This window comes from Rhinatrema bivittatum, chromosome 11 (genome assembly GCF_901001135.1).
Source record: "Rhinatrema bivittatum chromosome 11, aRhiBiv1.1, whole genome shotgun sequence".
Classification (NCBI taxonomy): domain Eukaryota; kingdom Metazoa; phylum Chordata; class Amphibia; order Gymnophiona; family Rhinatrematidae; genus Rhinatrema; species Rhinatrema bivittatum.
The window spans coordinates 53,899,082-53,926,419 of NC_042625.1; the positions used below are offsets into that span (position 1 = coordinate 53,899,082).

Here is a 27,338-nt window from a genome sequence, read left to right on the forward strand (position 1 = left end):
TCACCTAACGTTTTGGTTTTGTGACTCACCTGCAACAGGACCCACTTCATTGTAGCTAAATACCCACTTTCCCATCAACACTTTCTCTTCTCTTCACTCTCCCCCGCCACATGACATCATAACACCCTCCTTTGCCTCTTCCCCCAGCATCATAATCATGTCTCTCCTGGTATCATCATCTTCCCTATCTCCACACCCACTGACATTCAGCATCATCACCTTCCCTCTCCCAATATTGCTGCCCTTGTTCACTAAAACTTCCATGGCTAGTAGGTGGTCACTCACCCTAAACAATTAATGCCTGACAACCACAAACATTTTAAACTATATTTTGTATTTTATTTCACCAAAAAAATAAAGTATTTTAAATTAAAATTAGAAGTTAATCTATTTTCTTCATTCCTCTAGTACCACAGATCAATTCAGGCTCCTGGGTTTTGACTCCCTTCCAGCAGATGGAGACAGAGAAATTTTTTCTGACACTGTCATTTAACCTGGTATGCCACCTGCAGTACTTCAGTATTAGCCTGTACCCAAGCCAAGATGGAAATGTATTCCAAAACACAATCGGGTCGATACAGTAAGGCCGCATTAGAAAGAGTGCAGCAGTGCCGGGCGCACCCTCGTTTGCCCCACGCACAGTTCTGATCACATACCGCTCGATACTCTATTTAAATTGCTTGCAAATGCAAGCCGCGTCTACGAAGCATTAGGCCAGGGGTCAGGAACCTTTTTGGCTGAGAGAGCCATAAACGCCACATATTTTAAAATGTAATTCCATGAGAGCCATACAATATGTTTAAAACTAAATACAAGTAAATGTGTGCATTTTATGTAAGATCACACTTTTAAAGTACAATAAGTCTCTGAAAATATTACACCAGGCCTTAAGACACCAATACATCTCCTATTAGGAAAACGGACCAAGTCAGGCTGCTATAGAGTCCTACACAGAAACTACACGCCAGCAGAAAACCTCACCTGAATCACGTGCTGTCCCTCACCTAACATAGAATAAAGAGACCAAAACGCATAATAAGAAGCATGCAGACAAAAACTGAATTGGAAACTGCAACAAGCCAGAGTCTCTGTATGCAGTGTAACAAAGGAAAAAAGAAACATCACACATCCTTATAAAACAAATCAAGAAATATAAAATCATCAGCAGTAAAACTGTACTAACAAAAAGAACATATTTCGAAACAGCTGATGAGTGGAATATCCAATAATTAAAAACTCATATAAAACATTTCCAGATACCAACAAAATATTTCAAAATAGCAGACACAAAGATCCAGTAATGAAAAATAATAAGGATACAAAAATTTTTTTGCTCTGCATACCTGGGAACGTTTGATATCCAGGTGTCCTGAGATTGTTCTGAATTAGCAGGAGGTGGGGTGGTTTGCTTGGAACTTTCTCCTCTCTCAGTCACATACCAGCGCTCTCCCTCTCACACTGGCTCTCAATGACACACCTATACACACATGCTCTCAGTCACTCACATATACAAATGTTTTTTCTCTCTCACTTATATAGGCTCTTAATTACACATTTACACACATGCTGTCTATCTTTTCACGCTTACACACACACAGGCTTTCAATCACATAAATACATGCTGTCTTTTTCTCTCACACACAGACTCTCATTCATATGCTTACAAACATGTCCTCTCTTTCTCTCATTTACACACAGGTTCTCAATCACATACTCACATGCTCCCTCACCTAAATCAGCTCTCAATCACACACAGACACACATGGTCTCTCTCTCTCATTTAAACACAGGCTCTCAATCACATACTCACATGCTCCCTCACCTAAATCAGCTCTCAATCACACAGACACACATGGTCTCTCTCTCTCATTTAAACACAGGCTCTCAATCACATACTCACATGCTCCATCACCTAAACCAGCTGTCAGACACAGACACACATGATCTCTCTCTTACTTATACACACAGGCTCTTAATCATACATACACATGATCTCTCTCACACACAAAGGATCTCAATCATACACACATACTCTTTCAAACAAACAGGTTTTCAATTACAAACTTACACATACAGGTTCCCAATGGTAAACTTACATTCATGCTCTCTCTCTCACAGGCAGGATCTCAATCACAGACATACTCTCTTTCACATATACAGGCTCTCAATCATTCACATACATGCAATCTCTCACTCACACACACAGGATCTCAAACACACATGCTTGCTCGCTCATTCACTCTCTCTCTCCCCCTCCCCGGGAACTCGCGGCAGCAGCAGCCACCTCCCAACGCTAACCTCCTTCATTTTCAGCCCTCGCGGAGGCGAAGGCGGAGTCCCATCGGCCGCGGTTGAAGATTTTCATTTTCCTCCGAGCCGCGCTGCAGTCTTCTTCCCGTCGGACACTAGCGTGCCTGCGCGGGAAGGCACCCGTGCAGGCACGCTAGTGTCACCCGTGCAGGCACCCGATGCTCTCCACGTCCTCTTCCCGCGGCCCGGAAGAGGACGTGGAGAGCATCGGGTGCCTGCGCGGGAAGACCCGCGCAGGCACCCGATGACTCCAGCGCTGGCACCCGGCTGACACCCGATGACTCCCGCGCAGGCACCCGGATGACTCCAGTCGGCGTGCTCTCTTCTCCTCCCCCCCCGCGGCCCGGAAGAGGAAGTGGTGAGCATCGGGTGCCTGCGCGGGAAGACCCGCGCAGGCACCCGATGACTCCAGCGCTGGCACCCGGCTGACACCCGATGACTCCCGCGCAGGCACCCGGATGACTCCAGTCAGCGTGCTCTCTTCTCCTCCCCCCCGCGGCCCGGAAGAGGAAGTGGTGAGCATCGGGTGCCTGCGCGGAAGAAGAGACCATGCTAGTGTGGTCTCTTCTTCCCGCGCAGGCACCCGATGCTCTCCACTTCCTCTTCCGGGCCGCGGGGGGGGGGGGGAGGAGAAGAGAGCACGCCGGTGCCGCTGACTCCAGCTGTCCTGCCGCGTTCCGCCCGGGCTGACAGCATTTTAAGCCCGGGCGGCGGAGGCCCGGGGAGCAGCTGGGTCAGCGGGGAACCGCGAAGTATGGCGACACTTGTCTGCGAGCCAGATGCAGCCCTCAAAAGAGCCATATCTGGCTCGCGAGCCATGGGTTCCCGACCCCTGCATTAGGCGAAGCGTTAGGCCCGTGCAACCCATTTTACTGTATAGGCGCTTAATACAGCGCCTATACAGTATCCTGGGTGCGCTGGTACCTGTCATTTCAAATGACAGGCACCAGGAAGTGGATCCCAACTTTAACCCATGAAAACCTAAAAACCGAAAATCCCCTCCTCCCGAAGTGGCTCAACATGTGCCAATTTACCTTTTGTTGCTTTTCAGCCCCTTCCCTTCTCTGCCGCCCTCCGGAGGGGGCAGCCGGCGGCGAAAGCTGCTCGCAGCGGTCCCCCCTGCGCAGGTCTCAGTTCTCCTGGCTGGGCAACAGCAACAGCAGTACAATGGCCACCAATTAAAGCAACTTATCCAGTCTGGCACAAGTTTCCATATACATTCCCCCTTGTATTCACATTCTCCACCTGCAGCCACAGCTAGGGCTCCATCCACCCCAATCCTTCCTTCCTGGCTCGGCCAAATTGTGAAGCAGCTTGCAGCGTTCCCCCCCCCACCCCCAGGTCCCGGTTCTCCTGGCTCGGCGTGAGGTGAGAGCCCACTGTTCTGTGCCCTCTCCGGCACGAGCGGAGCGAAGCGTTCTTTCATTGGCCGGAGCACCCGTCGATTTGGGCGTCACGTGACGCCCGTCTATGTGCTTTTATTGGCTGGAGTGCCCAAATCGACGGGTGCTCCGGCCAATGAAAGAACGCTTCGCTCCGCTCGTGCCGGAGAGGGCACAGAACAGTGGGCTCTCACCTCACGCCGAGCCAGGAGAACCGGGACCTGGGGGGGGGGGGGGGGAACGCTGCAAGCCGCTTCACAATTTGGCCGAGCCAGGAAGGAAGGAAGGAAGGAAGGATTGGGGTGGATGGAGCCCTAGCTGTGGCTGCAGGTGGAGAATGTGAATACAAGGGGGAATGGATATGGAAACTTGTGCCAGACTGGACAAGTTGCTTTAATTGGTGGCCATTGTACTGCTGTTGCCGAGCCAGAAGAACCGGGACTTGCGCAGGGGGGACCACTGCGAGCCGCTTTCGCCACCAGCTGCCCCCTCCGGAGGGCGGCAGAGAAGGGAAGGGGCTGAAAAGCAACAAAAGGTAAGAAAACAACAAAATGTAATGTTGAGTCGCTTCGGAAGGAGGGGATTTTAGGTTTTTAGAGGTTTCCTTTTGGGGGAAAGTTTGCCGCCTACCCTTACCCTCTAACACAGGGGTAAGGGTAGGCGGTAAGTTAGCAGGTTAAACGCGGGGCAAAATGGCAGGGTAAAATAGCGATAGTCGGGGCGTGCGTTACTGTATGGGAGGGAATAGCTAATTTGATCGTTTACATCTGATATACATGCCGCGTGCGGAAGGGGTTACCTGGTGACTTAAAGAGGCGGTAAGAATGGGTTAAAGGGGATAGTGTATCGCAGGTTGAACTAACGCGGCTGAAAAGTGAGTAGAAAGCGGGTTAGCAGCAGGGTAACCGCGGCCCCACTTTACTGTATCGAGCTGAATGTAACTTATTGAACATCTCCCACCAAATGAGCAGGAGGAAATGAACTACTTAATATGAACAATCCTTACAACCATATAAGTCAAAATATACAACCATCACCTGAGCCAGAAAAACTCCTTCAGCTTATATACAAAAAAAAAAACAAAACACAGATAGAGTGGACTCTCCAAACCTGGGTGGGACTCTGGATTGCTCTGTGATACTACAGGAACGAAAATTAGCAGGCAAAAACCAATTTTCCTTTCCCTGTAGGTACCCAGATCAGTCCAGACTCCTGGGATGTACCAAAACCTCCCTAAACTGGGTGGGACTACGAGAGCCCCACTCGAAGGACTCTTTCACCAAAGCTCCTAGACTCTGGCGCCTGGGCATCCAGCCAATGTCTGGAGAAAGTGTGCAATGATTTCCAAGTAGCCACCCTTCTGTCCCTTCTTCGCCCCACTCAAGAGAAGGAAAAGATGATCGGACACTCTCAAATCCATTAGTAACCTTCAGATATTGCAACAGCACTCGCTTGACATCCAGATACCTCAACTCCTTATCCAAAGGAACCATCCTATCCAGATTTGTAAAAGCTGGTAACTCCATGGACAGATTCAAGTGAAAGGATGAAATAACTTTCAGAAGAAAAGAAAGCACCATACACAGAGACACCAGAGTCCGAAATCTTTAGGAAAGGATCTCTACAGGAGAGGAACTGTAGCTCCGAAATCCATCTAGCCGAACAAATTGCTACCAGAAAAACAACCTTTAAAGTAAGATCCTTTCAAAGTCACCCTGCACAGCAGCTCAATCAGTGCCCCACACACTGCGATAGGTACTGGAATTATGGCCCCCAACATACATAGACTGACGATCTCTCGAACCACATGTCTTTTTTATGATCATAAGCACAAGGGGACCTTATGAACAAATCCTTTAACAGGCATGCAAAGTCTAAAGTGTAACAGTAGTCTAGCACACTTAGGACCCACTGATCCGACGTGATCTTGGCCCACTCCAAGAAAACTTGTTAACTGACCTCTGAATCTTGGAATGGAGGAGCAGGCCAGCCTTGCTCCATTGGGTGGACTTGGAACCGGAGACTCCCAAACCGGTACCATTTCTGGTCAGTCTCCTGCCTTGAAAAGGACTGATTCCAAGACTGCTGCCTCCTGGCGCCTTGTCTCTGACCTTCTCCCGAAGGACGAGACGCCCAGGAATGTTGGCTCGACCGGAAATGAGCCTGTGCCAAAGAGAAACCTCCTCCAATCCTTGGCTTGTTCCCTTTGGTCTCTCCAAGATTCTTCACAAGCTCCTCCAAGTCCTCTCCAAAAAGAAGCTTCCTCTTAAAGGGAAGCAACCCCAGCTGAGATTTAGACCAAACACACACCAACCAGTTCCTTAACCAAAAGAAACCTCCTAGCGGAGACCACAGACATCATAGATTAAGAGGAAGTGCATATATTATATCATACAAAGCATCCACACCATAGGCCACCACGGCTTCTAGCCTCTCAGCCTGCTTTACGTTCTCCACAGATAGATATCTAATTGTACAATCAGGCCCAGGGCATAAAACTACTACATATGGCAGCGTGAATGCCCAACGCTGACACCTCATATCTTCTTGAGGTGTACCTCAAACTTCCTATCCTGCATATCCTTTAAGTCCCACCGATCCCGCCAAAACTGAAGCATCAACCTTCATCATCCAAAACAGATCCAAAGTGTCTTCCGGCAATGGATACAATTTCTCCATGGCTCTGCCAACCTTCAAACCTGTATCTGGAGTCTCCTACTCCCAAAGCACTAATTTCTTCACTGATTTATGCAAGTGTAATGCATTCGCTGATTTCCTTAAGCCCTCCATAACCGGATCCACTCCCTCGTGGTCCGAATCAGCTTGGGGGTCTATAATTACCAGTTTTTAGAACACATGGGATTAAGGGCCATAATTCTTCCTGGCAAAAAAGACTGACCACCTTTGGATCATCTCCCTCCACCAAGGATGCTTGATCCTGAGCATTATCAGGGTCCACACTATCCAAAAGAGGATCCACCCCCGCTGGATCTCCAGAGGATCACCATTCTCAGAGTCCTCCGAGGTAGCATCTGCATTCCCCAAATGTAAATGTTGTCCCAGCATTCTCTGAACTCTGGTCGCCCCACAGAACAAGCCGATCGAGGCCGCTTAACCAAAACTGGCTCCTGCAGGACCACTGGCTTACGAAGGTGATGTCCAGCCACCTTTTTAGCCAAAAATGCCATGTGCATAAGAAGAAAAACCCCCTGGGTCTTCCTCCTCCCCCAGTAGAGGAACCTGGGACCCCCGGGTCTCTGAGGGTCTCAGATCCGCTGGCGAAAGCAGTGGGGGCAGGGAAGAGGCCTTGCAGGCCTTGTCAGTTGCGGCAGCAAAAGGACAAAATGGCTGCCGTTTCCGCCAAAATCAGAAAGACAGCATCAGGCTGCTCAGTTCCCCCTGCACTTCCCGCAGGAGATCGCTACCTGTCAGAGTCTTTTTCTATTGCCCTCCCCAAGCTGCCATCTCCTCTGGAGAGGCAGTGGGAGCAAGTGCTGCAAAGGTAAAGTCACACGTGTGTCTCTCCACACGCCACACACTGCCCACCCCACGGGGCATGGCTTTCCTTTTTTTCTAGGAACTGCCGCACCAGCCTGCCTGCAAAATGCACCGCAAGAACTGGCCCCAATGCGCCTGACCTCCCCAAAGTGACACACTGAAAAGTCTGGCCGAAGCACTCAACAAAAAGAAACAAAACTAAGGGTTTTGTTTTTTTTTTTTTATATATAACTGTATACGAAAGCAAACTTCACTTTAGTGATTGCAGGTTCCGACTGTCCACCTGTAGGAGGGAGGAGAGGGAAATGGCCCCACCCGTTATTGCCCCCCCCTCAGCAGGTCAAGCATCCAGACAGACCTAGGGGTTTCTAAACCCCCCACTCATCTACTCCTCTACCTGAAAAGAGTCTCACCAGGACCTACCAACCTTCCGGGAGAGCTAGCCAGTGACCTATCCCTAAAACTGCCTTTCATCTCTTTTTTTTTTTTTTTCCCCAGACTGCAGGATTTGCACCACCTTCCATCTGTTGGAGACAGAGAAATACTGAGGGACTGCAGGTGGCACACCAGGTTAAGAGGTGGTGTCTGCGGAACTTCTGTCTCCATCTGCTAGAAGGGAGGCAAAACCCAGGGGTCTGGACTGATCAGTACATACAGGGAAATGTAAAATTAAACATACAAAAAAAGTACAAATGAAACTGAGGGACCTTGGGGGGGGGGGGAGTGTCCCTGGGGGACAAGGAGGAGCATCACCGCCGGGGAGATGGTGGCTGGCTTGGTGGGACCCGGGCCATGGCCACGAGCAACTGAGCTGTAGCAATAACTCTGAGCAGCTCCATTACTTGATCCTGGCTATGCCTCAGGGCTGTACCATTAGCCTTTCCATGGAGTCCAGCCTCCAACTCAACCAGACCTGCAGAGTTAGCTCAGCATCCAAGTGTGCCATGTTGGGAGAAGGCATGCCTTCCTCCTGTGGCTCTTCATCGAATGCTGCATCTGCCTCCCAAAACTGGTGAACTGCAGATGCTGCTTCTCCAGCAAGCCCTTGGTTGTCGTTTATGATGGTCTCCAGGCACAGGGGAAAGGTGTGGGTGAAGATGGCAGCAGTAATGCTGCTTCATCATGTACCACCATCTCTTGCTGCAGCGGCGGTGGTGGCAGTGCCACCTCTTCAGTGGTGGTGCCGCCTGAGCATCTTCCTCCTCAGATGTGCTGGTGGTGTCTGAAATGATAAATATCAATCCGTCACTAACATTAAACAAAGGGTAAGAGGTACTGAAGGTAGGTGCGGGGTGAATTAGTGGTCCAGATTTATCAATTTTACACTATGGATAGAGAAATTGAATTTCTAGAAAACCTAGAATTGATATGACTGACTATTACTTACCTTTCTACAATTTATTTTGTTTGGTGCACTTTACATGATAATTTGTACTTTGTTTAACTGTTACTAGATGATACCATTTTAACTTCTTCCAACAAAGTAGTCGTTGCATGCAACAATGTACATATTCAATCGCATTTTTGCCCTATACTTTACTAGCAGCCCTGTATTACGTGCTGCACATTAGTTGTTGAGAGAAAACTACACACCCTGTTATCCGACACATTTTGCAACAATAATCCATCTGACTTACTAGGGTACGAAGTACTGTTCTAGACATATCCATTGGTATTAATTATTTCAATGGCCTAAGCAACTTCTTTTTGAGAACGTTTTCGCAATTTCTCTGGGGTTTCATACACAGCTGAGAATCCAAATACACTCACCATCCTGCGGCCAACTCTGGATGCAGAGGGCCTGAACATACACTCTTTCCTCCCACCTGACCTTCTGGGCCCTTTTCTTCAATGCTGCCACCTGGTGGGTAAAATTAGAAAAAAAAACCCTACAACATTGGGAACTGAATTCTTCCCTGTTGGAGATATGATGCTGGACAGACCCAATATGGGATACCAACCAGCACTACTGCACTATTACTTTTTAAATATTTCCTATTCTTATTTTTCAGCCATAGTCATGTAGCATTTATTAGGTATTGTCCATTATACAACTGCGTAAATAATTAAACAGTGCAATGAAAACTTTCTAAACACCAAATAAAATAATTTCTTCTTACTATGATACCCTTATTTAATTGAGGACCTACAAAGAGAGTCTATGTGCATCTGCACAGACAGGGTTAATGAACAATTTCTAGACACTTCCGGCCCCATCCATCCACAGAGACAGTCTACCAATTGAAAAATGTAAACAAGATAACAGCTCTTGGGCAGAGTAAGTATTATATCAAGATTATCCCAAGAGCAAAATAGAAAATCAGCCATAAAGGGGGAGAAAGTGACATCACTAGACAATGGCTGCCTGATCCTCACCTCCTAACCCCTAGATACTCAATCTGTCTTTAAACCAGACTATCTGCCATCAGATCCTTGCTCACTCATCTAATATCAATAGCTGATAACTTGAGGATGACATCCAAGTGAAAGCAGACTGATCTGTATCAAACCAAGGGTCCATATTAAGCCCAGCATCCTGTGTACCACAGTGACCAATCCAAGTCACAAGTACTTTGCAATTCAAGATAACATGTAGTAATAGCTAGTGTCCACTAATCGATGTCAATATAACATTCCACAAACTCCTCCTACCTGGCACAAATGGACAGATAGGAAAACATGCAGGGAATGGAAGGACAAAGGAATAGGCCACATGCATACTATAAACAGGGAAAAACCTACCTTTAATGGAAGGACGCCCATTATGTGTGTGTCCATGTATAGGCCCCTGACAAAGAACTTCACGGAAGCCCATGTACTGCCCCTTTCCTGGACATCCAGGATTTGGGTGTCTGTTCCCCAACATCCATCTGTACAGAGTTTTACATGAGCTACTTGCTTACCCGTACCTGTGCTACCACCTGGTCCTCGTCTTCTACTGTTTTCCGGATTGTTTGACTGAACAATCGCCCTCCTTTGCCTGACATTCCTTATTCTTGCTTGCACATGCAAGAGAAAAGTTAGCAGGACCATAAAGTGAATAAAGTTCCATTGCTGAAATGGTAGAAATCTCACAGAACGCTTTCACGGACCGTCTGCTACTGATAGCGCTACCACAATTATGCCAGGAATAGGTATGGTGCCAAATTTCATACGTAAAAAAAAACAAACTCATGGACAAGTTTTGGGTGCGCTTTACTGCGGTAATAGTTAAGTTATTTACATGGAACGTACATGCAACCAGCACTATTTGCTATGCACTGGTTTGCACAAGCGTTATGGACACACTAATCTTGGTACACCTGATGCAATATGTCCAGTGCATCCAAAATGCACGTAGAGAAGCACGCTGACCGGAGCACATGATATTGTATTGGCCTGATAGAACTCCCCCCATCTAACACCAATTTGATTCACACTATCCTTGCAATATAGTTTGTACTCTAATATTGCACTATCCTATTGGTTATCCTCCTCCTCCTCCTATTAGCTCTCCACACTGTCCCATTGGTTATCCTCCTTCCATTAGGTCTCTGAAATGTCAATTATGTCTACTCTTCATTCGGTGCTATGCATGCTAACTCTCCCATCTTAGTTTTTACACAGCCTGGTATTTGCATACAGACATTTCAAGGTCAGTTTTTTGTCTGTATATACAACCTCCCTAGTAGTTAACAGGGATAATTTGGAATATTTTAATAGTCTGCTCTTTAGTTAAAGCAACCTAGGCTATTTTTGCCTTTATTGGAATGTTCTAACTCCCATGTTTTGTTAGCATCCTTCAAAGATATTTCCCTCTGAACCATGTGCGCTACTGCGTGAATCAGCTTTCCCCATTTTTAGTTTAAAAGCTGCGCTCTTTTTAAACGTGTAGACACAAGGTGAGTAAAAATCACTTTAAAATCCCCATATAATCTAAACCACAAAAGTAAAACACGACCATAATCGAAAGCAGTACTTTGGCTGTTTCTGTACACGCGAAAATTGTGAAGACAAAGGAATTAAAATCACTGATGGCTCTCCAAGGTTGTGTGGCTGTCAGAGCTATTGATTTGCTTTAACTGCAGCTGCTCTTTGCAGCCCCTCAGAAGCTAGTGCCCTAAGTAATCACCTAGTCTGCCTAATGGTTACGTCGGCCCTGCCTGTGGCTCCAGCACAGCAGCTATAGTGATTAAAGAAGAAGTTTCTCCTGGATGCTGTACACAGGTCACATGATCTATTAAGAAAGTTCAAATGATGTAATACAATTACAAGTTCTTTAATGATCTGGCTAGATCAGAGTCAGAAGTTCATGTCTACTACAGCAGCTGTGAGCTGTATTTTAATAAAAAAAACCAACAAAAAAACCCCATCACCATGAGCCTTCAGCCATGGCTGGTCCAACATTAGCACATGCCCCTTTCCCACCATTACCTGGGTCTTACCATGGCAATTTTGAAGCCCTGCCCCAACTGTCCTAGCAGATTTTCTTTGGGGATACAGCAGTCCTCAAAGATCAGGTTAGCTGTAGAAGAGGCTCGGATTCCTAATTTGTCTTCTTTCTTTCCCAAGGAGAGTCCAGGGGTTGGCATGGGAACCAGAAAAGCACTAATGCCCTGAATTGCAGAAAAACATTTACAATCACAGAGGAGCTGATAGTATGCTGACCCTTCAGCAGGATTTGCAGCAAACTTGCCATAAATTAGTTGAGAAATACATGAATGTAAACTTCACCCTGCACAGATTAGCCAATATACTAAAGACTCAACCAGGAGAGGGTAGCGGAGGCATAAACAATTTTAGAAAGCCTGGGATAAGCACAAAGGATCTTGAGCAATGGGGTGGGTTTTAAAGGAGAAATTCCTACCCGATAATTTCCTCTCTTTGAGTTCAGCTAGACCAGTCCAAACGCATAGGTTATGTCCACCAACCAGCAGACAGAGGCAGATATTAACAGACTTGCTGCCATCACCTTGCATAGGCTCCTGTGCTGCCCTTAGTGTGCCAGTATCCTGTAATAAGCTAATAACATACTAAAAACTAACACCCCCCACCCCAAACCAGAGGATTTCCAAGGAGGAAAAACAAATGAACATACCAATAAAACAATGCAACCAAATCGATTAATATCCTCTTGCCTTCTTAACTGAAGTCTAGAAAGAAATAAACCATAGAGTACCACAGGAAAGGTTCTGGTCTAGTCTAGCTAGACTCAAGGAAAGAAAATTATTAGGCAAAAACTAGTATCTCCTTTGTCTTCAGCCAGCCAGGCCAATCTAAATGCATTCTCATCATCATCATATTAGCCAGCGCATCAAAATGGGATCTTCTGAGGTCACAGGACCTTCCCCCATTGTTCCTTCCGAAAATGTTTGCACCTGCAAGGAATGGGAAATTGAAGAGGACAGCTCTTCTTCATGAAACAGTCTGACCACAGCAGAGCTGTCTTCCCCTTCAGTGGAACACTCCACATCCTCCAACTCTCCTTTAAGCCACTTCTGGGCCAGGGAGCATCACGGACTTAGATGACTTTCTTTTTGTCCTAACTTCTCATCGGCAGGGTTTCTCCACTGGGAAAATGAAGTTTCAGTATAAGGAACAGCGGCTGCACTCTGCACCTGTTACAGATATATTAAGAGGTCCAAGAAAATGCTGATAGGCTGCACAGGAGATGGACACTGGGGAGCATGAACCACTATAAAAACCATCAACTAATGCAGCCCCAGAGGAACAGGTTGTTGACTCCTGCACTGTAAGATTCCAGGGCAGAGGGCCTAGTTCAAACCTGTTGCCACATATACAAATTAGCCACCAGACTGGCTGCGGTAGACCAACTGCCGGGGGCGGGGGGGGGGCAGGAAACAGACTGCACTACCAGCCCTGCCAGAAGACTCTCCCTCCAGAGCAAATATCTCCTTTTGCTCCCTGAATTACTCAATGCGACATTTTCTGAAGCACTGCTGATCATCATCAAACCTCCGGAAAGGAAACACCGTCCTGTGCAGAAATCTTGCTTGCCTTTTTAATGGAGAAATTACTACTTACCTGATATTTAAAAAAAAAAAAAAAAAGGAAATTAAGGACAGGTTAACCCACAGCAATGGGTTATGCACCTCTACCAGCAGATGGAAATGGAGCAAAGCTGACATCAGCCCGCCAGTATTCTCTGCAAAAGCCATCTGTGGACACCTAAAGAATACATGATCATAACCATTAAAGGCAACCATTCAAACAACCAGTTAACAGAAAAAACACTGAGGTCAGACAAGATGTGTAATATTACTAATCTAGGGCTGGATCTAACACTGGTACCACCATCCAGCAGCCAAGGGTAGGAAGGGGGATTAACCTGTCCTTATTAAAGAAAAGGAAATTAATCAGGTAAGTAGTAAGTTCTCCTCTCTTAGCATTCAGACAGGTTAACCCACAACCAGTGGAATGTACCAAAGCTATTTCCAGACAGGGCGAGAGACTGGTCCGATCAACACCGCATGCGCAAAGGCTGCATCCTCCTGGGTTTGCACATCCAGGTGATAATGCCTGGAGTTGTGTAAGTAAGTAACCTCAGGAAGAGGCTATGCTGTGGTTGAAAGGTGGGACCTGCCAGAAATTCAGAACCAGATTAAGACTCCACAAAGGCACCTCCAGAATCCACTGGTCTGACGTGATCTCAATCCACCTCCGATAAAAAGGAGAGAGACAGTCAACCCCCTATTTCTTGTTCCTGGGAGTGGGTCGGCACATCCTCATTGAGGGGTTTGCGGGGGCACCACCACTCAAACCCACGCATCGTTTGGGCTGCCTGGGACAAAGGACTGAGATCTACCTAAAGGTGGAGCCCTTTGAGAAGTCAGCTCCTCTGTAGGGTCGAAAGCATTTGAAAACTCCTAGCATGACCTATCACGCCGAATTAGTGTGGCACCTGCTTTTCAATCCTCTGGTAACTGAGGAACCTGGGACTCATCCCACTTATTGGCCTTTTTTTTTCTCACTCCCAAACCAGAGTGATCCTTTAAAAGGCCATTTTGTAAAATTAGACTTTGAATTGTCTTGGCACCAATTCATCAGCCATAGCTGACATTCAATCCTGCTTAGCTCCCGAGATCAGACTCATCCAGGGTGGTGAGGCCGTAGGGCACTGCCCTGAAATTCAACCAGACTCGTCTATTTCCTGAGAGAGCGAAAGCAAGAGCAATCCACCAGGGAGCAGCAAGAGGCCATCTACAATTCATTGCCACTCCCTCAAGGCCTGCTTAAGGATAGCCTCAATTCTCCTATCCTGCACCTCCTTCAAGCCGCAGGATAGGAGATAGTCCACAGGGATAGTCATCCGCTTGGTGACAGTCCACACCTGTGCATCCACTTTCAGAAAGTGCAACTGCTCTCTCTCTCTCTCTCTCGGATCCAGGGGATACATTTCCAAGGTTAGTCCCCCTTTAAAATTAGCTTCCAAGGTGCCCCATTCAAAATCAATCAATTCAATTCTTTACATATGGAATTCTAAATAGGATTGTTTGGCTTCAGCACCCCCAGCATCTTCAGTGCCTGAGCGATCCAAGCCAACAACTCATCTCAATGAAAGAAATGCAACATTGTTCTATACAGCTCCAACCCTGATGGAATTTCCCATCCTCCAGGGAGTAAGGGCCACCACCACTATCCATGCCACCTACGTCCTATCAGTATGACCCACAGTAGGTGTAGATGTACTCAGACACTTACCTGCAGCACCAGGCATGCAGGGATCCGCAATTTGCGATCCTGAACTCTTATGCCTACCATGTCAGCGACTGAGCAAAACCTGTGAGTGGGGCCCTAGTCAAACAGCTACCAAGCTGCTTCGTGGCAGACTTGCATGTAGAAAAACGCATGAACGCCACCACGTTTCATACCAAAACCAGGGGGTGAATGTCCTGTGCCCACTGAAAAGCCTTCCCCCACTGACTATCCAGTCAGGGGAGCCTCAAAACCAGGCAAAACCTCTGATAAGTCCCCCTCTGCTCCCATTCCCGCATCATGCTGAGAAAGGCAGGCTCAGTACACACATACACGCTGAGATGCCTGAATATAGCAAGCAGTACCAAGGTAAACACCGGCTAGCAATATGCTCCCAAAGCGTCTGACAATTGTGCACCCAGCTGCTTGTCCACACAAGCGAGCATAGACAGGGCTCCCAAAAACAAACGGGCCGATACAGTACAGTGCGCTCCAACAGAGCGCACCTTTAACCTGCCATTGGACGCGCGTTTTCCCTTACCCCTTATTCAGTAAGGGGCGGAAAATGCGCGTCCAACCCGCCGAACCCAATAGCGCCCTCAACATGCAAATGCATGTTGAGGGCGCTATTAGGTATTCCCGCGCGATTCAGTAAGTAAAATGTGCAGCCAGGCTGCACATTTTACTTTCAGAAATTAGCGCCTACCCAAAGGTAGGCGCTAATTTCTTCGGGCACCAGGAAAGTGCACAGAAAAGCAGTAAAAACTGCTTTTCTGTGCACCCTCCGACTTAATATCATGGCGATATTAAGTCAGAGGTAACGAAGGGTAAAAAAATGTTAAAAAAAAAAAAAATTTTTGAAGTCGGCCAGCGGCTGTCGGGTCAAAAACCGGACGCTCAATTTTGCCGGCGTCCGGTTTCAGAGCCCGTGGCTGTCAGCGGGCTCGAGAACCGACGCCGGCAAAATTGAGCCTCGGCTGTCAAACCCGCTGACAGCCACTGCTCCGGGCCAAAAGGAGGCGCCTCCTTTTGCCCGTTTCTACCGCCGGACCTAATTTAAATATTGAATCGCGCGCACAGATGAGTGGCGTGTGCCCGCTCTCCCGCAGACTTTACTGAATCGTCCCAAAAGCCTGTCCAATAAGAGTTCAAAATATAGGCACACAACATGTAGTCCCCCACCCAAGCACACACCTAAGCACACACTCGGGCGTGCAAGCATGAACAGACATCAGACACACTTTTGCAGCAGACTTGTGCACAGAAAAGCATACGAATGTCGCCGCCGCCTACCACATGGCGTCTAAGCAAAGCCTGAGAGCGGGGCCTAGCCAAAAGGGCTGCTCAACCCATCAAGCTGCCATAACTTCCCAAGCTCCCTTGGAGAATGTACCTTGGATCAGTGCACCAAGACTTGGAAACCCTCACTTTTTTTTTTTAACCCTTTACTTGAACCCAGCCCGTCACAGCAGAGGATAGAGTGTCTCTGGCTGCATGGGGAGAGGGCAAAGGCCTTCATCGCCTCAGTCTGCTTCCTGCACCCATTAGATTCTCAACTGTTTCTCTCTCTACAGCTAAGTCTATGCCGGAAAATCAGCTACTGGACCAAGGCACTTATCTGCAGATCCAACCCTCAGACATCACCTCAGGAAAACTTGACTGAGGGCAGGACCATAAGGTATCACCACAGAAGAGCGGGAGAATTTTTTTTTTTTTTTAAAGCAATCCCCAGTAGGGAGATGCATGTCCACCATCTGCTGGAGACAGAGAATACTGGCAGGGGTATAAACCATGACATCAGCTTTGCTCCATCTCCATCTGCTGGTAGAGGTGCATAACCCATTGGTGTGGATTAACCTGTCTGAACGCTAAGACATTTTTGAATATGAACAAGGCAGAGAGAGAATCTGAAACCAACCCAAATTTTTGGGGGGGTTTTTGTTTTTTGCTTGTTTGTTTTTTGTTTTTTTTAAAGAGGTCCAGTCAGAAAACAGGAGCAGAGGGGGGAATGAGAGGAAACAGGCAAACCAGAATGAAATGTGGAGCTCAAACCAAACTCTTGGGAAGCCCCCTGGTTAAAGGCCACACTCAACTGAGGTAGGGAGCACAAGACTTTCACTGCAGGAGCTGCCCTACCAATCCAATTTATTTTTTTTTTACTTTGTTTATTAAGTTTCAATTTAATAACAAAGCATTAACACTTTGACAAGCAACACAAATGGCAAGAAAAACCAAGAAATAGGTTCAAAAAGAAATATATATATATAATCTAACAGTCCACAAATAATAATTAAATGGGAAGGCGGAAAAGAGGAGAGTCTAAGGAAACAAAAGAAAGACAAAAGAAACTGCATTACATGAGAATTATATTAATGTCCTGTTAATTCAAAAATAGATCAACTCTAGGACTGAGATCACAGATCAGCTTTTTGGAATCAATAAAGGACTTGAGCTGCTGAGGCACAAAACACACATATGAATTTTGTGAAAACCAGACCACACATTTACAAAAATAGCGTGATAGAAAAGTGGCACCAAGAGCAAGCATTGCCTGACGCATAATCAGGAAGATCTTCCTCCTTTCTTGAGTAATACAAGCCAGATCTGGAAAGAGTATAAAAGTCTGGCCCCATATTTTGAAAATAGGTCTTCATTACATTACTCATATCAATCTCAGCAAAAAAAAAAAAAAAGAGACACTATCGGTGTAGATCTTCACTACCTCATATTGAAAGGATTCCAAAAATTCAGTTAACTCAAGATTAGCAGGAATCTGAGGCTTAGTTTCCCAGCTAGAACAAACTATAATTGAGGAAATATTTAAAACCTCCAAAAAATGTCGGAGTAAGGCGCGGTAATTTACGTATAACACGAGGAAAATTAATTAATCTGAGGGTTAAGTGCCTAAGTATTTTCAATCAACTCAATTCTCTTCGAAATGCTGTCATGTTCCTGGATAAGAGAAGCTTGGACCATCTTAACTTCTTCCTGGAGTGTAATAATCTTCCCAACAATATCCTGACAATGAACTACATGGTCAGCAGATAAAGATTCCAGCTTGTTGGTAATAGAGACAACCTTTAAAGAGCATTGAGAAAAAGCAGCTCCAGACTGAATCATAAGATCCCATAAAGCCTCTAAAGTCACTACCTCTGGCTTTGTAGGCAAAACGGAGGCGCTACTGACCACAGTATCTGAAGCACCTGAAAGGGATCCAAAACTGCTCAGAGATGTAGAAGGATCAGTGCATGCCAACCCAGCCATCTCTCCTGCTAGATTCAGAGAGAAAACACCAAGTTCTCTCTCTTCCAAAGATCCAAAACTGCCGGCAAAAGCCATGATGTCATCAGCCAGGGACGTTGGTGCTTCGGAGTCATGACTCAGCAGAGCCGGAGGGAGACTGTCATTGAGGGGGCTGAGGGAATCCTCCTCCACAGCCATATCCGGTGCTCCTCCATCAGGGAATCCCCTTCAGCAACAGGAACCACAAAATTCTTGATCGGGTGCTGTACCTGCAAAGGAGAGAACTTACCGGGGTAAATCCTAACCTTCCCCCTTCCTCTTTGGGGGCATGGTGTGGCAAAGTAAATAGCAATGCAACAAGAAGAAAAAAAACTCTGGAGCATGAAGCGATCATGCAACCATCTTGCCTCCCAATCCAATCCTTTTCAAACAGTCTAACTTGACATCATCTCAGAGCAAGGGGCATGCTCTCCTACCTTCTACGGGAGACAGAGAATACTGGTAAGCTGAGGGCACCTAGAAGCCTATATAAGGCAACGTCAGCAAGCCTATTAATCTTTGCTTCCATCTGCTGGAGGATGGACAAAATCCATGCCTTTGGACTGGACTGTCTCGAGAAGGAAGCCTGGGATAAGTACAAAGGATCCTCAACAATGGGGAGGAGGGATAAGCAGAGATTCCTACTTATGAAAGAGAACTGGGGACTATAATACCAATAATTAAACTGGGCAGATTTGATGGGCCTTACAAGTCCTTATCTGCTGTTTTATTCTGTATGAATAAGAGACTTTTCCTTGAACTCCCTCAAAATGCATCTGAAGCATTGCAGCAGATTCTACATATCTACTTCCATTAGCATGTCTACAAACCCTTCCTTGGTCTCTAGAGTTTGTAGCATTAATATAAATTCTGCTACTGACCTATCCCACTCATTCCAATAGAAAAGGACAGAGCCGACATTGGTAAAATACTATAAATTCTAATATGTTGAAAGATACTGAACCTGGTGTTACCTTGTGCTTGAGGGATTTGTCTGTGGTGGCAAAAACGACTGCAGCAGAGGCTTCCCATGCGTTTGTAATCCAGGATTTTGTACCATTTAGAACCCACTGGTCCCCTTTCAGGTGCGCAACTGTAGCAGCAGCTCCTGCATCACTACCATTTCCTGTCCAATGAAGTCATGTAAAGAAAATAATGCACATACCTTGTACTGCACCACCCTGCTGTGGATAGCCACATTTATAAACTGATCACAAGTTACAGAACAGTCGCATAAAATAAAGCATGAAGTATTCATACAATAATTTTATTTGATTTATATTCCACTTTTCAGGCACTTCAAAGCGGATTCCATTCAGGTACTGCAGGTATCTCCCTGTCCCCAAAGGGCTCCTAATACATTTGTACCCAAGGCACTGGAGAGTAAAGTCACTTGCCCAAGGTCATAAGGAGTAGCAGTGGGATTTGAGCCTAATTTCCCTGGTTCATAGCCCACTACTCTAACCACTAGGCTGCTACTCCACATTTGGAAAATGCAGGTCCAGTGCTGCTCAGTGTATAAAGTACTTAATCCACAAAAGAGATTCCACACCAAGTGAAAACTTCTATACTACAATAAATACTTGGTGATAATGTTTAATTTAGATGTTCACTGAAAATCAATTCAATTTTTATTTTTATTTTTTAATTTAATGAAAAACATTTTTAGGAGATGGGAATGGTTTCATATAATGTATACGGCAACCCCCTTGGTGCCTTTAACGCTTTAATCATAAACACATCCTCCAACCTCCATTTTTTTATTTTATTTTAACAAATTGTGTTTAAAAGTCTTTGGAAATTGAATTTCAGTAAATATCACATTTTTAATCCTTTGGTTATTATTAATTTGTTTCCATTCTCTTCTCTCTGTACAAACGTACTACTGGTTCATTCATATCTTTTTCTTTTTGCCAAGAATCCAACTCTCTGTCCAATATGTTTTTCGGTGCTCAAACAAGCCTCCGTCTAACGCTCTTCCTGATGGCGTTCTACGTTACTCGATTTCCGGTCAAAATTTAAAACCCTTCCTGGATACCAATTAGTTTTACCATTAGATCTTAAATTAAAGAGAACCAATCTAGCTGATCGTTTAATCCTGTAGGTTGTTCTGAGCCAAGTCTAAAGATCCATGCTCGCTCGCGATAATTTAACAAAGACTGGTTGTCTTGTTTATCCTCTAAACTGTCAATTACTGTCCATTGTGCAAATGTATGACTTTTTTCCATGCAATGTTGTACAATGGGCGCAGATATCGTAGCATTATTAATACGGGACCGATGTTCTGCTATTCAATTGAATTGATTTTCAGTGAACATCTAAATTAAACATTATCACCAAGTATTTATTGTAGTATAGAAGTTTTCACTTGGTGTGGAATCTCTTTTGTGGATTAAGTGTCATATACGTTGAGATTATGAGTAATACATCTACCATGGATACCTGGAAGAATATCTTTAGTTTTACAGAGGATCAAATAGCAGATATTAGGAAGGAGACGTCATTGTTTTCGGAAGACACAGCGATCAGTGAAAGTCAACGTTGGGAAGATTGGATGAGACTCAATAAAAAATTGATTAGGATAGAATTACATGGGGTAACTCTAATAGAGTATATTAAACAGCAGTTAAAACCGAGAGGTCTTAGGATCCAGAAGGCACCCATGTTATTTGCTGAAGACTCAGAATTTGTACACTTATGGTCATCAATTTTAAATAAATGTTCAATGGACTTAATGTTATTGATTATTAATCGAGCTAAAAGACAGACAGAAGAAATCAAATCAGAGATAGCAGAAGTCCAAGAAGCCATTCATACCCTACCAACATTTGAAGAGAAACTTAATGAATTCAAAATTACATTGGAGGAATTTAGGGGAACTATAAGAGAGTCTAAAATCAAAAAATTCAAAAGAGACCAGCATGATTATTCTTCCAATAATATCTATTTACGGATGGATAATAAGAACAAGTCCAAAGGGAAGAAGGTACATTATGATTTTTCTACAGATAGCTCCAGTGGTTCTGATGAATATGAAGAACAAGATAAGGCACAAGGAGAACAAGAAGAAAGAAAAACAGAAAAGAAAAATTTTTTAGGTGAAGAAAGGCAGGGGCAGGGACAAAAACGAGCTGTGAAGAAAATATTAAAACCTACAGGTCCAAGTACAAATCAATCAATCGAACGGACAACCAAGACCAGGAGTCATCAGCAACAATTAATATATCGTCAGTAGCGCTCACTGATACACAGCAGCATATCCTTAACAAGGGACTGTCTTTTGTTCCCCCAGCCTTTCATGATCCATTTGATAGCCGGATTGCGATATATAGATTCATAAGAACATTGAATCTTCGTTTATTTTTTCAAGATAAAGAAACTGTAGACATGTCAATAGTCAAGCCTAAATCTCATTGGAACCCCCCGGGACCAATGGATTCTAATGTGAAAACATTTTTACAGTTGGTATTGAAAGACATAATGGATTTTGAAGAACAAAAACCATGGGTTCACCAGAATGTTACAAGAGAGCAAAGGCAGGCATTAAAATCATTAAGTGAGATGGACCAGGTTGTTATAAAGCCCGCTGACAAAGGCGGGGCAATTGTGGTACTAGACAGCGAGCATTATGAGAGAGTTTTAATGGAACATTTGTCCCAAGTAAGATATTACAAAGTAGTAGAAGATGATCCTACGATAATGTTGAAAGAACAAATAGGACAAATAACAGAGAAAGCCTTATATTTAACAACAAAGGAGAAGGCATTTTTGGTGCAAACTGAACCTAGAATACCTCTAATATATGCGGTACCTAAGATTCATAAAAGCTTGTTAAATCCACCCATTAGACCCATTGTTTCCCTCAATGGGTCTGTATTGGAGCCCCCGGCTATCTTTGTTGATAAACATCTCCAACAAATTGTTCAAAATAAACCATCTTATCTTAAGGACACTATACATTTTTTAAATATATTAAAAAAACGTAGAAGTCACACAAAATACTACCATATTAGTGACAATGGATATACAATCATTGTACACCCAGATACCCCAACAATCGGCTTTGGATGTGGTCACACAGGAGATAACAAGACATGATGGTTTTGGAAGGATACCCAAACATTTTCTTGTGACTTTAACTGAGTTAGTGTTATTCAAAAACTACTTTGTGTTCAAGGATATTATATATCATCAAGAACATGGCATCCCTATGGGATCGTCGTTGGCACCAGCGGTGGCCAACCTTTATGTGGCAAACTTTGAGGCTAAATGTGTATATCCATCGGAATGGTGGTGTTACATCAACCATTGGTACAGGTTTATTGATGACATTTTTTTCGTATGGCGAGGAACAGAGGAACAACTTGTTGAATTCATTACATGGATTAACACTGTTGATTAAAATCTGAAATTCACTTATGCTAGTAGCAATAAGAGAATCTCGTATTTGGATGTTCTTATTGAAATCAAGGAAGATGCCATACATACTACGGTGAATAGAAAAACAACAGATCGAAATAATCTACTCCGTTACGAAAGTCATCATCCTGTGGGTTTTAAATGGGGACTGCCAGTCTCCCAATTTTTCCGAATACGTCGGATTTGTGCCACATTAGCAGAGTTTAATATTCAAGCTGAGATTCTCAGTAAAAGATTTATTGAGAGAGGATATCCTAAAGGAGTTGTACGGAAAGCCTATAAAAGGGCCCGGTACAGCGACAGAGAATCCTTACTTCAATATAGACCTGCTAAAGAAGAGAAACAGTTAGTATGCATTTTGCCCCAAAGCACATCCACTACAGCCATTCGGACTTCTATTAAAAAGCATTGGCACATAGTAGCGCTTCATAGCACGTTAGCAGAAGAACCCCTTATAGTGACCAGAAGAGGGAGGAATGTTAAAGATCAAGTGTACACGCCAAACAAATAAATAAAAAAAAGAGACATTAACACCTTGGGCTCTCATAATAAGTGTGGGCATTGCTCAGTGTGCCGTGACACGATTGAAGGGAACATTTGGATGGACCCAGTAACGAGATACAAAATATATAGAAAGAAGATCACGTACTGTACATCCAAATCAGTTATATACGTCATAGTTTGTCCTTGTCCAAAGGTATATGTCGGGCGCACAAAGAGGGCAATTAAGATACGAATAGCAGAACATCGGTCCCGTATTAATAATGCTACGATATCTGCGCCCATTGTACAACATTGCATGGAAAAAAGTCATACATTTGCACAATTGCAATGGACAGTAATGGACAGTTTAGAGGATAAACAAGACAACCAGTCTTTGTTAAATTATCGCAAGCAAGCATGGATCTTTAGACTTGGCTCAGAACAACCTACAGGATTAAACGATCAGCTAGATTGGTTCTCTTTAATTTAAGATCTAATGGTAAAACTAATTGGTATCCAGGAAGGGTTTTAAATTTTGACCGGAAATCGAGTAATGTAGAACGCCGTCAGGAAGAGCGTTAGACGGAGGCTTGTTTGAGCACCGAAAAACATATTGGACAGAGAGTTGGATTCTTGGCAAAAAGAAAAAGATATGAATGAACCCTGATGAAGACATTTTTATGTCGAAACTTGCGCAAGTCGGGATTAATTCAAGATTTTCCAAAGCTAAGTACAGCACATTTATTTCTGACAGGTTGCATGAACAACCAGTAGTACGTTTGTACAGAGAGAAGAGAATAGAAACAAATTAATAATAACCAAAGGATTAAAAACGTGATATTTACTGAAATTCAATTTCCAAAGACTTTTAAACACAATTTGTTAAAATAAAAAAAAAAAAAGAGGATGTTGGAGGATGTGTTTATGATTAAAGCGTTAAAGGCACCAAGGGGGTTGCCGTATACATTATATGAAACCATTCCCATCTCCTAAAAAATTTTTTCATTAAATTAAAAAATAAAAATAAAAATTGAATTGAATTGATTTTCAGTGAACATCTAAATTAAACATCATCACCAAGTATTTATTGTAGTACAGTGTATAAAGTAGGCATGAATCAGCCATTGCACACAAATAAGAGAGCCCAGAGAGTCCTCCCCATCTAGTGTCCTATTTTGGCATATACAAAGAGATTATCCTCACTGCAAGTATTACAGAAGAGCTAGTAGGCTGAACACTTTACTGACAGTTGCAGTAACTGAGGAATAACCTTTGATATGACAGCAGGTATCTTTCCTCCATATACTGTACCACCTGGTCAGATGACAGACTCCATCCCTAGTCCCAATATACAATGGATGCAGTGTTACCTGGCTCACTCAGAGCAAAACATCCAATCCTGTCCCCAGTACAGAAAGGTGATAGCCACTTCTGCTTCTGATCTTTTGAAGCAAATGTCAAGATCGGACCTAAATACAAAGACTGAAAGAACAGACAGGAGCTATAAGGCACCATCTAAAACTTATTGAGTGACAGAACTGGGAAGCAGGAAGGGGAGAGGGCCTTACATTATTAACACTCATGATAACTCCAGTAGAGGCACAGCCTCGGCTGATCTCCTCCACAGCAATAGAGTATGCCAGATAATCAAGTTCTGCACCACCATACATCTCTGGCACATCCATAGCCAGCAGCCCCAGCAGTCCCATCTTCTTTACCTAAACAGAGACAGCAGAGAATAGAATGGACAGGTCAGCTGTCATCAAAGAAGAGGGGATGGGAGAGATGGCTAATTGTAAGAAGAGGGTAGGAAAAAGGGACATGGCTGTCAGCAGGGAGAGAAGAGAAAGGAGAGGGAGATGACAGAAGGGAAAGGGGAGGAGATGGCTATTAGCAGCAGAAAGTAGGGAGGGAGAGATGGCTGTCTGCGAAGGCCAGTGAAAAGGTATTGGGTGCCTTAAGTGAACCTTCAGTCTTGCACCCTCTCTCTTACACACTTGCCTACTGAAGACAGCACTGGCACAGCATTCTTTATTTAAGCATTTTATATACAGACATTCCAAAAGAAGATCACAACAGTTTTCAAAAACGACATAACATAGGTCAACAATACACTTAAACATTTAAAAACATGCTGTTAATTTGAAGGTTTATATGGTAGTTTGTTACATAATTTCCATTTCAAATGTCTTCATATATTAGAGATTTCTCTTAGGATATGTTATATCACTCATTATTTCTCGTTCATACTTCTAAGATTGACTGTTTTTTAATGTTGTGGTTCTCTGCATATGGATATATTATGTTAGATCATATGCATTTTTGAAAAGCCAGGTTTTCAGCTCACAATTGCATCTCTTTCTGTTCTGGGTAGAGAATTCCACAGCTTGGGGCCTGCTATTGAAAACATTCAGTCTCTTATTTGCGTTAGATGTGTACTTTGCATTGTAGGCACAGTTAGTAACCCTTTATTTTGTGATCTTAGTATTTGCTGTGGTGTGTATGTTTGGAGATTTACCCCTATTAAGCAGGGGATTCTATCACTGATGATGTTATCAATTAGTGTTAGTACTTTATAATGAATTCTAGTTTGTACTGGCAGCCTGTGCAGAGCTATCAGTGAGGGGGGTGATGTGGTCAAATTTCCTTGCGCCTAACAGAAGTCTTGCAGAGACATTTTGTAGTAACTGTAGTGGTTTTATAAGTTCAGAGGGTAGGCCTAGTAATAGGGGGTTACAGTAATCTATATTTGAGAAAATAGGTTTGTAATACAGTGCGGAAGTCCTGGAATGTTAGTAATGGTTTTAACAGATGAAATATTCACAGCTTAGAGTATCCTGTTTTAATTCATTTGTTTATGTGTGTTTTCATTATGATGTTCTCATCGATCTGTATTCCTAGGCCTCTTACTTGTTTGGAGGGTGTAATCTGAAAATTTCCCAGGTCTAGGGGTGGTGGTTTAACTGTGGAGTAGTTTCTTCTTAGCCATACGATTTCAGTTTTATTTCTGTTTAGGCTGTTTCAGTTCATGCTGTATTGCCTTCATGTATGTTGAGAATGTAGATGCTGTATTTTCAATTGATTTAGCGAAAGGAATGTAAAACTGTATGTCAGCGTATAAGACGTTGATTCCTAGTTTTGTTAGTAGAGAACACAAAAGAAGCATATAAATGTTGAAAAGTGTTGCAGATAGTGCTGAACCCCGAACCCTGGGGGACATCTGTATCAATATGGAAAGTGTCAGATGTGTGGTTGCCCAGTTTGACTTAGAATGTCCTGGCAACTAGGAAGGAAGAGAACCATTTAAGAACACTTCTATCTATTCGGCTTTCGCAAAAACCTAAGTACTGAAACCCTCCTTCTTTCGCTCACGGATTTTCTCCTCACTGGCCTCGACCAAGGTCACAATTTTCTCATCGCTTTCCTCGACATTTCAGCGGCTTTCGACACGATAAGCCACGAACTGCTCATCTCTCGTTTAATCGACATCGGAATCTCTGGCACCGCCCTCCTGTGGTTCAGATCCTACCTCACCAACAGACGCTTCTCAGTAAAACGTGGCCCATCGGAATCTTCCCTCTTCACCCTATCTCAAGGAGTACCCCAAGGCTCATCCCTTTCTTCCACCCTATTTAACATATACCTCCACCCCCTCTGCCATCATCTTTCTGAGTTAGGTCTCAGATTCTACATCTATGCAGATGATGTCCAAATCATCATCCCCATCCGTGAATCCCTATCTGCCACTATCTCCTTCTGGGAGAAATGCCTTGCCTCCATTAACACACTGCTCACTTCCCTTCAACTCGCCCTCAATTCTTCAAAAACCGAACTCCTCCTCATCCATAACCACCAGACCCCTGACCCCGCGACCACCTCCCTCAATGCCCAACTAGCTGTACCTAGGTGTACTAATTGACCCTCATCTGAGCCTCAAGAACCACATCAACTCCGTCATAAAAGGAGGTTTTTACAAGCTCATGGTCATAAAAAGGCTCAAGCCCCTACTCCATACCCATGACCTTAAAACTGTTATCCAAGCTACCCTAACATCGAAGTTGGATTACTGCAACTCGCTGTACCTTGGCCTCCCTTTCTCCACCATCAGACCTCTCCAAATACTTCAAAATGCGGCAGCTAGGATGATCAGTAGCGCACGCAAATCAGATCATATAACCCCCATCCTCAAAGACCTACACTGGCTCCCCATCCCCTCCCGTATCCTGTTCAAAACTATCTACAATCATAACTCCCTTTGGCTCAATGAAC

At 44.3% G+C, this 27,338-nt stretch overlaps 1 protein-coding gene across 1 annotated transcript in view; it reads right to left on the reverse strand.

The window, feature by feature from the left end:
• The window catches only part of ACADS (acyl-CoA dehydrogenase short chain), a 54,274-nt gene that overhangs the window by 18,356 nt on the left and 8,580 nt on the right, over positions 1-27,338 (reverse strand). The window contains exons 3-6 of the mRNA XM_029620123.1: positions 24,638-24,787; positions 24,440-24,551; positions 19,142-19,293; positions 11,615-11,785 (exon numbers count right to left, since the gene is read on the reverse strand). Coding sequence (XP_029475983.1) covers positions 11,615-11,785; positions 19,142-19,293; positions 24,440-24,551; positions 24,638-24,787 — 585 coding nt within the window. The remainder of the gene's footprint in view (positions 1-11,614; positions 11,786-19,141; positions 19,294-24,439; positions 24,552-24,637; positions 24,788-27,338) is intronic.